Below are 12,232 nucleotides of genomic sequence, written 5' to 3'. Positions count from 1 at the left end.
AAGACTTCTCAGTAAAAATATGAAGTAGAATTTGGTCTTTGATACATTGAAAATTGAATCACCATTTAAGTTGTGTGAAGTAACGGAAGGGGTTAAAATCTAGGGAAATACATAAGATGCCAATTAAAAAATCTTTGATTCAACTTACATAAAATAACTGAAATCAAAATGTCAAATGTCCTTATGATTCTTTCTTTATCTGTCATCAAATTATGGAATTTATTATGTATCAATCTTTTTTTAGCGTTTGATATATATAGAAAAAACAGAAACATAAAAACTTCAACATTTGAAGAATATTTCAACTTCTTTGCATCATTTGATATCACAACAGAAAATAAATCAAACACAACTCATGTTGTACATAGCACATTTATTAGTTAAATCAAGAAAAACAATTGTCTTTAAGAATTAAAAAAAAGAGTCATCATATGAATAAGTAACGAAGAAATGTGGATGTGTCTCTCTTTGTTCTTAAAATCTGCTAGAAAGGGAATGATACAATATGAAACAATGTGATGAGAGCAAAATATGAAGGGTCATCATTGAATTATAATATCTGTAACTAACATGTCACTTTGGGGAAAAGCTCAACCTTGTACTCAATCAGGGAGGAAAGAAAATGGGTTTCTTTAAGTTCACAAGACAAATCTCAAGTCTTTTCAAAATCTCTTTCACCAAGTTTATCGAATAGTTCCTTCGTATATTTCAACTCTGACCTGTTTTCTTTCCATATCTCATCCTTGATTTTCTTTTTCATCTCAGGTCCGGATTCATATTTGTCCAGACTTCGGAGTAGTGTATCACTAAAATAATAATTAAATACATAAAAAATAAACACTTTATGTGACTAAATTGTATTTTAAAAGTATAAATGATATTAATCCCCTCTCACAGAGCTTGCATTTTGAGTATAGTCTTAGAACTTAATTTTTTTTTTTTTGAATTGTTCGATGGCAAACTTTGATGTGCTCTCATTTCACCATTCATCAAAACATTTTCTCATTAAAAATTGACAAATTATATTAAATGAAGTAAAGCTTGAATTAAAACTATATATGAGACCCATCAATACAAAAGCAATCCAGAGTATTTTTTTATAAATGAGTTAGAATTTCATTTTTATTCTTCAAATAATGAGTTATCTTCCATTTTTATTGATAAATTAATCTGATTAATGCATCAAAAGTCCCGTAAATTGCATTTAAATGTCGTAAAAATTTAATGGAGCGACGTGTCTTAATGGACAACGCACTCGGAACAAATTATTCTCTTGAACTGAATGTGCGTAGGTTCTCGCCCCGGTCGTTCCTAGTAAAGGAAGTATGAATTTTATGTATATGGACATTAAAAAAGATTCCTAGTTCAGATTCAGTAATTTTTAAACTATCATGTTTAGTTATACTTAATCAGGGTATCTTGTATACGTTGGCTCACACGTCATACTTTTTCTTCCTATCCCCAAATTGGAGACAGCGACAGAGGATAGTTGAAATTCAACTTTTGCAACCTTTTAATAATAGGGAAATAAATTTGGTACGAAAAGCGTAGGGACACAAAGTGAAGGGAAGAATATAATAGGCTGAGGAAGAGAAGATGCGAAGTGAAGCGAAGAATACATTGACGAACAAAAGGGATCTCTTAATATTATGATGATTTTATCGATCATAATTGTTGGAACAAGTTTTATTACAATAATAGTAGATTTATCTATTTACTTGGTTAGTTTCGACTAATGGCTAGAAAAAAGCCCAATATTAAGCAATAACTAAAAGATAAACATATCTATTATTAATAATGTAATTTAAATTAAACTTTCACTTCATTCCCGTCCCTACGCTTGACATACCAAATTTATTTCCTTATTAATTAAAGGTTGCGAGAGTTGAACTTTAACTATCTTCTGTCGATGTCTCCAATTTGGGGATAGAAAGAGAAAGTATGACGTGTGGCCCAACGTATATAGGATAACCTTTAATAATTACAGCTCCATCTGACCAATTAAAGGAACATTAATAAAATCTACATTAAAGAAGAAATAGGATATTTTTTTATGAAATGCCATACTGCTGCCAAATAAAGTTGAATAAATCAAAACTACTACAGCCAGCAAGCTCTCAGGATCATAAATTTAAATATCGAGTCCATATACCGAAATATGCATGTGAAATATTGAGCTATCATAGGTACTTAATGTTTATGAAGAAAAATAAACATGAAATAGGAATTTCTCAATTTCTAAATAACATTCAAGATTGTTTTCATATTAACACACCCTCTATATATTTCATAAGTAACACCCCATATTTTTGTTCAGCATGCAAGAATTCCTGACTCATTACCAAGATTTGATATATCCCATAGTTTTATATCGATTTTTATGGATCTCCTGTTGAATTTTCTCAATGTCTTGAGTGACATCACCCAAATAAATCTCCAGTTGCTCCTTCTCATGAAGTCGTTTCTTACGGCAATTATCCGCATAAATCCGATTTTTATAGGTACGTCTCTCCGATTTAATCTCCTTTTGTCGATTCTTTGAAACTCCTTTTAAAAGTTGATTCAAGTCCTTGGTTTTGATTCGTATCAAATCCTTGTCTGTGAGACCGATTTCATCGATAACTTTTTGACCAGAAATCCTTTAAAAAAATATTTAGGCAATACATTTGACATCGATTTTTTTTAAATATAAAGATAATTTTGAAATGAATCATACCCATGATCGTAGCCTCCTTATTCAGAAGAGGACCATAGAAAGAAAGAGAGAAAAACAAATTATATATAAGGCTTAAATATAAGTTCTAAGCTCTTCTATAAGCACATTGTACAAGTGGCAAACAAAAATATGATGAATCATTCGAAATGAATGATAATTCTACAAAACTTGAGGTAGGTACTTTCCAATAGATTTTATATTTATTAATGGTATCATTAAATGGATATTATATACATATATGTATGTATATGCTATAATTCAAGAAACTTAGGGTGTTTTTTTTTACGACAGAACAGAAAATAAACCAATAGGAAATGATAGCCTCGATTAGTAGTTGGGAATTTTAAATGCCTAAACAAGACTTTTTGAGACGTACCACTTGGGTATAAGTATAAGACATTATACAAGTTCTAACTTCTTCTATAAACACATTGTACAAGTTGCAAACAAAAAATATGATGAGTCATTCTTCAAAACTTGAGAGAAGTATTTTTCGATATATTTTATATTTATTAATGTTATCATTAAAAGGATATTATATCTATGTTATAATTCAAGGAACTGAGGGTTTTTTCACGACAAAACAGAAAATAAACCCATATGAAATGATAACCTCGATTAGTAGTTGGCAATTTTAAATGCCTAAACAAGACGTTTTGAGAACTACCACTTGGGTATGAGGGTTGTTTAATTATATTAGTTTGTAATCAAACGCCCTCTTGTGGCAAAATAATACAACTCCCTAAATTATAATATTTTTCAATATAAAAAACGGGCATATTTTACTCATAGAAATTGAAACATAGTTGACCAAAATATTCAAATTGGAGTATTGATAATTAGGTATGTTAACAACATAGAAGGCGATTTGGATAGTTTTATCTTTGATACTCATTGTTTTTTAGATTTAAACATATTTTTCTTTATAGAACTCTTCATTTTTTATTGAAATATAGGGTGATTCCCCATACAAGATTTGGAGCATATTTGTGTATAAATAACTATATTTCCCATTGTTTTGGTCAACTAACTTTCGGCTTCAATAAAATCTCCTTGCTTATGGTATATTAATCTATAATTTTACTCACATAGAGGTCCCTTTAAATTTTTACTTAATCAAAATTAAGAAGATACATCCTATTTATTTAATTTATTTTACGCGCCAAAGCTATAGACTGAAACACCACCATGTAGATCTGGATATATATAAATAAAGGTGAAAATCCAGTCTAGAATGGGCATGTTAAAAAGAAAGAAACGGAAAATCAACATGATAGTCTTAATAATTTGAAAAATGTTTTGGAGGAGATAAGAAATAATGCTCATAACGTTTCATTAAGTAGATCAGCTACGATCAGTTGTGACAAGAGAGGAAGGAAAAAAGGATATAAACAATGACGTTTGATAGTATTGCTCAGATGTTGATCCTCAATTATACTCTGAGTCCAACAAGGACTTATAATTATATCTCTGCAACAAATCCACAGGGCTACGCTTCGTCTTTTAGGAGCACGCAGGAAACAGTAATTGAATATATTTAGGAATGTATGTTCACTACTCAGAAATTAAACAATAATGACAACTGCTAAGGAAAATAAAATTCTTTCGTTTTACAACTAATTAAAAAATCAACAGGCCAGCTGAAAAAAACACCGGATTTACATGTACATATGTATTTAAATAGAGTTTGTGTGGGTTTCCTTTATGTATGTCCGCACCATTGAACATAGGAGGGTGAAATTTTGGATGGGTGCCTGTTTCAAACCTGGTTAGACTGGGACGGGCATCCCAATTTTTTTTTTTTTTTTTTTTTGGGAGGGGTCATATAAGGGGTGCTTATGCTATAGAATAATTCTGTATATATAATTATTTTCTTAATAGTTTTTCAATTATTTTGAACAGTGTCAATGTGATGTCCCGCTCCCTTCTTGACGAGCAACGCCGGGTAACCCTTACCTAGTAATATATATATAAATTTTTTAACGTATAGCAATATATATATATATCTCTTAATTTGCTCATGTCTTATTGGAACTTATATTATGTGCTTGTAGAATTTAAAACTCGTGCATAATATATATATTAAAATTCATTTGTATCTGTTGACTTTTTTCTGTCTGCTACCTTTAAACTGGATGGATGGACGGATGGATTAAGCAGATGTTTGCTATGTAACCCTCATCGGGGACTTTGCTTATCATAAGCTCATTTTTTTCTACCTCACACACAAGGGTGTCTTTTTGGCGTTATTTGCAATAATTTTCGTTCAACTTTGGTACTTTTATAAAAGCTTATTGTACACATAAACTTTGTTCCTATAGCATTAGGCTCTTGTCTCAAATTTGACCTGTTTAGCTCAAAAAACAAGGTCACAAGGTTTTTATAAGTCATTTTTGGCTTTTTGAGCAGAAATTCAAAGCAAAACAGTACAAGATTAAAGTTTTAATCTCAATATAAAAATTGTCCACTCCGTAGTATCAAACAACACAGACTGCTGATTTTTGTTTAGCACACAGCGTATATTAGACTACCATTTTTGTCAACACAATTTTTTATAGAAAAATTTAGAGTAATTATTTACAATTTAAAATAATTGTTTCTACAGACGGCCCAAAACGCACAGGCACTTGGAGCAGAAATATTAAAAAATAATAATAATAAATTTCCATTAAAAAAAGTTTAAAAAAAATTGAATAAGGAATATAAATGGCCAGCACATCCATCTGGTTCAGCTCGTATAATACATAAATCATAATTGAATACTTTAAGTGAAGAAGGTCTTTTATTGGTGTTAGGTCTCGCTTATGTGGATAACCATATACCGCAATGTTTATTTATGTAACTTATATTATTTTAAATCTCTGTGTGTCTACAATATGAACCTTTAAAGTAAGAGTTCCTTTGGAACCAATTAATTGATTACTTGCATTTCCCGGTATTGATGAGACGGGTGATGACGAGGTGTCAGTGCTATTTCCACCTCCACTATTTGATGAATTATTGTTCTCTCCATTATCTAAAATTAATGACTGAAGTGGTGTTTTCGGTGAGTCTGGAAGATATCTATTTGAGGATGATTGCTTCGTGGAGAGAAGGGATCCGAGAGGGTGGGACATTGGGAACTGAGCAAAGTTCATGATGGTCTCAAGTCTCAACTGAAAAATAATTTTATTTTTAAATTGGGGTGAGTCAACTGAAAATGACGCGCGAGTAAAATTAAGTTATTGAGAAATTCACCTTTTATATATCTACTTAATAAATATTAATGGTCAAGTAGTATAGAGACATATTTGTTTCATTACGGGATTTATAATCAAATTTAAGGGATGGTATGAAATACTCACGAATATTAGCTATGATTTAGATCCTACCATTAATTAATGTGACTCTACTTGGCCCCATTATGACCTTTTGAATATAGTTGGTCATGTTCATAGCCTCAGATATTAAATCTCAAAATCCTGGTAATAAATTATAATTAATGACCTGTAAATATGCAACGATAGGTCAAAATCCCTCATAATTTTTTTATTTATTGTACATATATATGTATAATGTACATTTATAAACTTTCAATTATTAGAAAGCCACAAAATATGTTCTCCTTAAAATTAAGTGGGGGTTATTTTAAATTCTTTTCAACACAATTAAATCTAAAAAGTTTTTTTTCTCTGAACTCTTGAAATAAAATATTTTTATCATAAAGAAAAGGAAAATAGATCGAACTTAAAGGAAGGAGATTGGAGTTAGAATTAAAATAATTTCAATTCCATGTTAAAAAGATAATTACATTTCCTTATGGGAATCTCATTTAATGAAATGTAATTTTTTTCAAAACTCTAAGTGGATGGAACAAGGCATTTTTTTATTAGTTTTATTCTTATGTTTGATTTAGATACATCAAGTTATGAAGGAACATTCCTATATAAATTGATGAAAAATACAATTTTCCATAGAAAATAATAGTTATAATTTAGCGATTAGGTTAAAACCATATAAGAAAATGCTTTCTGTTTCCTGTTTTTCAAAGACTCCACAACTGAGGGAAACAAATCTTTTTAAACTTATTATGTGTTTTGAAAATTAAGATAATTTGAACGGTTCTTTCATATCATGGAATAATGTCTGTAGAGATGTGAAAATGCACGTATTTTTAAGCGTACAAGGATAAAATTGTACATTCACTTGTACGAGTTATTATATCCCATTTGTAACTTATACTAGAAATTGTACAATTGTACACTCTTACGCTGGATTTTCACTTCTCTTAAAAGCTAAAAATCCGTGGATAACAAAAGGATTGACTAAATTATTAACCCAAATTCTAGATATGGGATTTTGATAGAACACAAGGAAAAGGAAGGAACGATATTTGTGGTATCATTGATTTAAAGTTATTTTTGTCACTTAAGCTGTCTATTATGTATATATATATATTTTTTTTTTTGGGGGGGGGAGAAATATTTATTATTGTTCTAGGGAGTAAAATATTCAATAATGATATTTGCATTAGTGAAATGACAATAAAATAATTATATTGTTCTTAACACAACGATCAAACATAAAATTAACATCATTTAAGAAAAGAACAATAATTCCAGCCTATTTTTCTTTTTTAATCAAAAAACCGTATTTTTCTATACAAAATTCCAATCTCTACTAATACATTGCTACTCGATAGTTGAAACCCTATATTAAAGATTATTCGAGCAATCTAAAATTATATACGAGTATAATTATTAATATAAGTAAGTTTTTCTGTCTCCTTGTTTGTTTGATAAGTAATCTTTTTTGACAAAGGGCATGTGTAGCTTTATATTCTGAACGTTATATTAAAAAAAGAAAAGGGAAAGGGAAGAACATATATTTGAATATAATTTAATTTATAAATCTTCAACATTTTTTAGCGTGCTAGTTTTTTTGTGCTCATAAAAAACGTTAAGTAAAACTGAATTTTTCTTAAAGAGCTATCTCCTATATTAAGTAATAAAGCAAATCTGTATTGTAAAAGAAAAGTATGTCTGTTCCTCGACCCTAATAACACTGATCAATACTGTGAATTATCGCTAGTATGTAGTAACATTAGAACCCTTGTTATTGTGAATATGGTTATGTCAAAAATAATATTTGAGCATAGAGAAAACGTCACAAGGGCTTGCAATAATAAAATGCTTTCTAAATTAGAGTTTATTAATATAATTGGCGAGTAGAATGTCTTTTATTTTTTAGAGCTACTCTATGAAGATAATTTTAAGAATGAGCCACATTTTGAAATAAAAAGAGCACAAAAGATATTGGGAAAACATTGAAATCATAAAAGATCCAAATTTCAAGCATTTTATATAAACCATATTATCTATAATGCGGTGCTTCTCAAACGTTTTGAATTACACTTCCTCTTCAAATAGAATTTGGGCATCCCCGTAGTGTGCACCACTCCTTTATTCTATACTTTGTTCCTGAAAAATTGCTTTTTATAAATAGATATAAATATTACTGTCTAAGAAAAACGTCGTTCAAGTCGAAATGAACTAAATTATTTATTCAGAGAGGTCTTTTATTATTTTTGGGAAAAACCTCACTTCATATCAGAGTCGTTAAAAGTGAGACGTCAGTTGTAAAATTTGGTAAAAAATATTAAACCCCTGCCTAAAAAAAAAAATGAAAAAAAATCATTAACGCCCTTTGTTCCACGCTTACCTCATAATGCGCTCTCAACAATTTGAAAAGATCTGATCTCTAGGAATAAAATTATAAATGAACATATACAAAGTCTATTGGACTAATGTCTCCATGTCATTTCAAACTTTTACATTTTCTTAAAATATATTAGATAAACTAAAAAACGATCAAAATACATAATTAATATATGAAGTACAGAAAATTTTGAAAGAAAAATCAAGATCTCTAGAAATCAATTGTCCCACTTTTTACACATCAATAAATTTACTTTTGAAACGTTTTTTTTTTTTTTTGTCAGCTCTAAACTCTCTTTTCCCCAGAGAAGGGTTGCAGGTAAGGAAGGGAGAGTAAAAAATTGATAGATTGAGAGAAAAAGAGAGGCAAAAGTCCAACAATTAGATATAAGCCATACTTTAAAAAAAAAATAAGCAAACATTTAGTGAACAAAGAAACCATTGGCTTTCTAAATGCAGCCTTTTTGTGTTTTTTAAACTTTCATAGAATTGTGTGTTTCATTATGAGTAGTAGTGCAAATACATATGTACTCGTTCACAAAAGAAAAGAAAGGAATAATGCACTTAGTAACAAAGAAAATAAAAATTCACAAATAGAACTTCAAAAAACCATCGTTGATATGCTCAAAAGGAGAGAGAAAAAAGAAAGCACGAATTTATATTTATTAATAATACTGGAAATGCAATTTATTTGTCCTTGAAATATGTTTTTTCCTTCTGTTTCATTTTTTTTTTTTTCATTTGTTGTTGTACACATTTTCCCTTAAAATATTTACAATATTTACTTACACATCATTAGTAGTATAATGAACTTATGAAAGGTTAAAAACAATCCGGAATGGATAAAGAATCACATTTTGAAGTCACTTCATTTGGAGCTTTCTCTTTTTGTGTATACGTATATGCTTGATCTCTAGGTTAAGGAAGCAATATACATATGAATCACTCTTTTCTTCTTCCTTCCCTTATTGATGAGTGCCTGTAAACCCTTTGAACAATTATAAAAAATTGAAGAAAATGGGGAAGTAGGAAAAAACTAAAAAAGGGATCTCTTCTCTACCATTTTTCTCCTCTCTCTTTTTGCAAAAATACTTTTTTTTGGGTTACTGTGTAACATTCAAAATTGCGTGCAGTTTTGAGTGCATCCTAAAGAATGCACATTTTATTAGCCGGCCGGTTCTTCCTTTATTCTAAAGGAAGGAAAAAGTAGGAGGAGTATACTATTACATATAACAAAGTACAGAAGAAGAAGAGGAGTGGGGCCCCCTTTTTTATGGTAATGAATTTAGGTTGATACGGATGGGTATCATTTATTATAGAGGACGGAAGGAGGGGGGGGGGAGAAAGGTACTTGAATGCTATTCTTTATAGATGTTTAAGGGCCCTCCGTAATATTCCCTGCAATCATATTATGAAAGTAGTGATTCATCTACAGATGGGACTGACTCAACTATGGATACGTAAATTTTTTTCCCATTGTGGACATCCAACTGCAATGATTTTATACCTATCTTGAGGTTCCACGATTACCCTACACACATATCGTATACTTGGGGTGCAAGTAAGAGAAGTAATAAAAATTATTTTGTAGAGGCCCTTCTGCAGATGGGAAAACTATCAGCGGAACCTTGAATGGGTCTAACCAATTCAATCTAGAATCTTAAGAGGGGGTATGATATATGCAGTAAGTTTATACACAAACAATCTGGAATAAAAACGACGAAAAGAGGAAACATCGAATTAATTTTCTTTATTGCATACATCCCAATATTTGATAGGTCTATTTTTGTGAATTATAACAGGGATTGTACTCAAATTTCTTGGATGATGTGAGATATCCAAGAATGTTATCTACAATTTAGAGCCTTCATAGTTCATTGGATTTATGAGACTTCTAAATAAAATCTTTCTATAGCTAATGATTTCATTGTGAGAATACATTTTTGCTACTTTAAGTGCAATTTACAGGATATTATATTATAGCATTATCTTGTTTATGCTCATAGTTAAAAATAATTTGAGCATTAGTTGATGTTAATGTATCAAACATAGACATAAGTCTATGTTTGTTTCTATAATTTTATCAATACTGGATACATGTTTTTTAATGTGTGTAATCCTTACATACATACATCCTTCACCAAATAGTTCATACTCGTACACTAAAGTGAAAAGTAAAGATGTGAGTCATGTTATTGCTACTAAGGAGAGCAAAGAAAAAAGTAGCAACATATGAAGGAATGTTGTATTTTTATTGAGGTTTTCATTTTGTATGCACAAATGACATCAAAATAAATAAAAGAAGAACTATCACGTAAAAAAATAACATAAATAAACATTTTAGTTTATAATTATCCCTCTTCTAAAAACCTGGCTAATCATTATACACATATCACAAAGCTAAAACAATTAAATAAATCCGTCAATATGCATAATCTGGAAGATACACATACATGCATATAAAAAAACAGGAACAACAAGGAATAGAAATTAAATGTAATAATTTTTTTTTGATTAAAAGTAACAACAGTCCCCATAGTAATATTATTTCTTTGTAACCCTTTCTCTCATAGCGTTGCCCAGGAGCAACACTTCAGAATGAAATATCAAAAACAGGATGACCTACAAAAATTATAGGTTTAATATGTGTTTAGGGAATATTAATGCATTTTAGTATTAGAAATCCCGGAGTTTACCTATTTCACGATTGTTTAAATCCTTTCAGTTTCAATAACTTTTATATAATTCTGTCTAGGAGATCGTTAGTCAATTATTTATTGGTAGAATAATAATAAAAATGGTGTTTTATAAAATTGAATTCTTGGTAGCATTCTTTGTTCGTCATAAATGCATTTTGAACTTAAACTTTATATGTATATCATTAGTGTTAAAATACATTCTAATATTTTGTTAATTTTAAATAAAAATCCAATTGTTTAATTTTTTTTCTTGGAGTATGTTTCTTATACACAAAACATTGCAAAAAAGTTATAGATCATTTTATATTCTATTTTTAATCCATGAGAGAACGAGTCAAAATTTTTGTAAGACCTCTTAAAAACCTTAAAAAGAAGGAATATTTTATATCAATTATGACAGGTGTCAACTGACATTTGTTTTGATGTCTCTGTACAAATTAAAAATGCTTTCATTTTTCCATATTTATAGATCACACATTTAAATGCCAAATGTAAGAAAATCATAGCCTAAACTTAAAGTATCTATTTGTTTAAAAATAAGTCTTGGTCAAATTTTGTGGTTGGAGATTGAAGTCCCAAAGGCGCTAAAAATATAATAAGCCCAACTGCATATATAGAATAATCAATTCCAGGTAGATCAACTTAACTATACCATTGTATAAACTACAATTGACGCACTCACAAAATTTGATAAAGTTATTATGTATGTCTCTTTGTTTCAAAGATCCTAATGCGTTAGTGTTCAAGTTACACATTCTAATTCACTTTTTAAGGTAATTATATATTTCTGTTCAAAAAAGTGATTTACGAAACATAAAAATAGATATTACGTATAACGACGACTATATACTGATTGTTCATCTCTCAACCTCTTTTCCTACAAAAAGAGAGAGAAAAAGTGACCAATTGTTCTCATTTGTTGACATATTCTGAATGTCGATTGATTGAATTATTAAGACCGTGAAAAGAAGAATAATGAGTAGGAGAGAAGTAGCTGTAAGAAGTATGTCCTAAATTAATACTGTCACCCCGACCATTTGAAAAATGTTTGGAAGGAGAACAGGTTAATTATCATTACCTTTTATAAAACTAGCTTCGAACAGCTATGGTAGGAGAGAAAT

General features: G+C 29.6%; 1 protein-coding gene across 1 annotated transcript; it reads right to left on the bottom strand.

Annotated features, from left to right (window-relative positions):
- Positions 1–353: 353 nt before the first annotated feature.
- LOC121120586 (uncharacterized) lies at positions 354–9,459 on the bottom strand. The gene is made up of 5 exons (XM_040715464.2): positions 9,202–9,459; positions 5,640–5,871; positions 2,717–2,732; positions 2,343–2,639; positions 354–806 (listed from the first exon to the last, which is right to left on the bottom strand). The coding sequence occupies exons 2-5, from the start codon at positions 5,851–5,853 to the stop codon at positions 653–655; spliced, it is 681 nt and encodes a 226-aa protein (XP_040571398.1). The 5' UTR covers positions 5,854–5,871; positions 9,202–9,459; the 3' UTR covers positions 354–652.
- Between the last annotated feature and the right edge of the window lie 2,773 nt (positions 9,460–12,232).

This window comes from Lepeophtheirus salmonis, chromosome 1 (genome assembly GCF_016086655.4).
Source record: "Lepeophtheirus salmonis chromosome 1, UVic_Lsal_1.4, whole genome shotgun sequence".
NCBI classification, from domain to species: domain Eukaryota; kingdom Metazoa; phylum Arthropoda; class Copepoda; order Siphonostomatoida; family Caligidae; genus Lepeophtheirus; species Lepeophtheirus salmonis.
The sequence above is the reverse complement of the archived record's forward strand: the minus strand, read 5'-3'. Positions and strand labels throughout refer to the sequence as shown.

Excerpts from the sequence above, each read along its gene's own strand:
- LOC121120586 (XM_040715464.2), bottom strand. The coding sequence starts at position 5,853 with ATGAACTTTGCTCAGTTCCCAATGTCCCACCCTCTCGGATCCCTTCTC. Across the intron at positions 807-2,342 it reads ATGGGATATATCAAATCTTG|TGATACACTACTCCGAAGTC; the intron begins GTAATGAGTCAG and ends TTATTATTTTAG.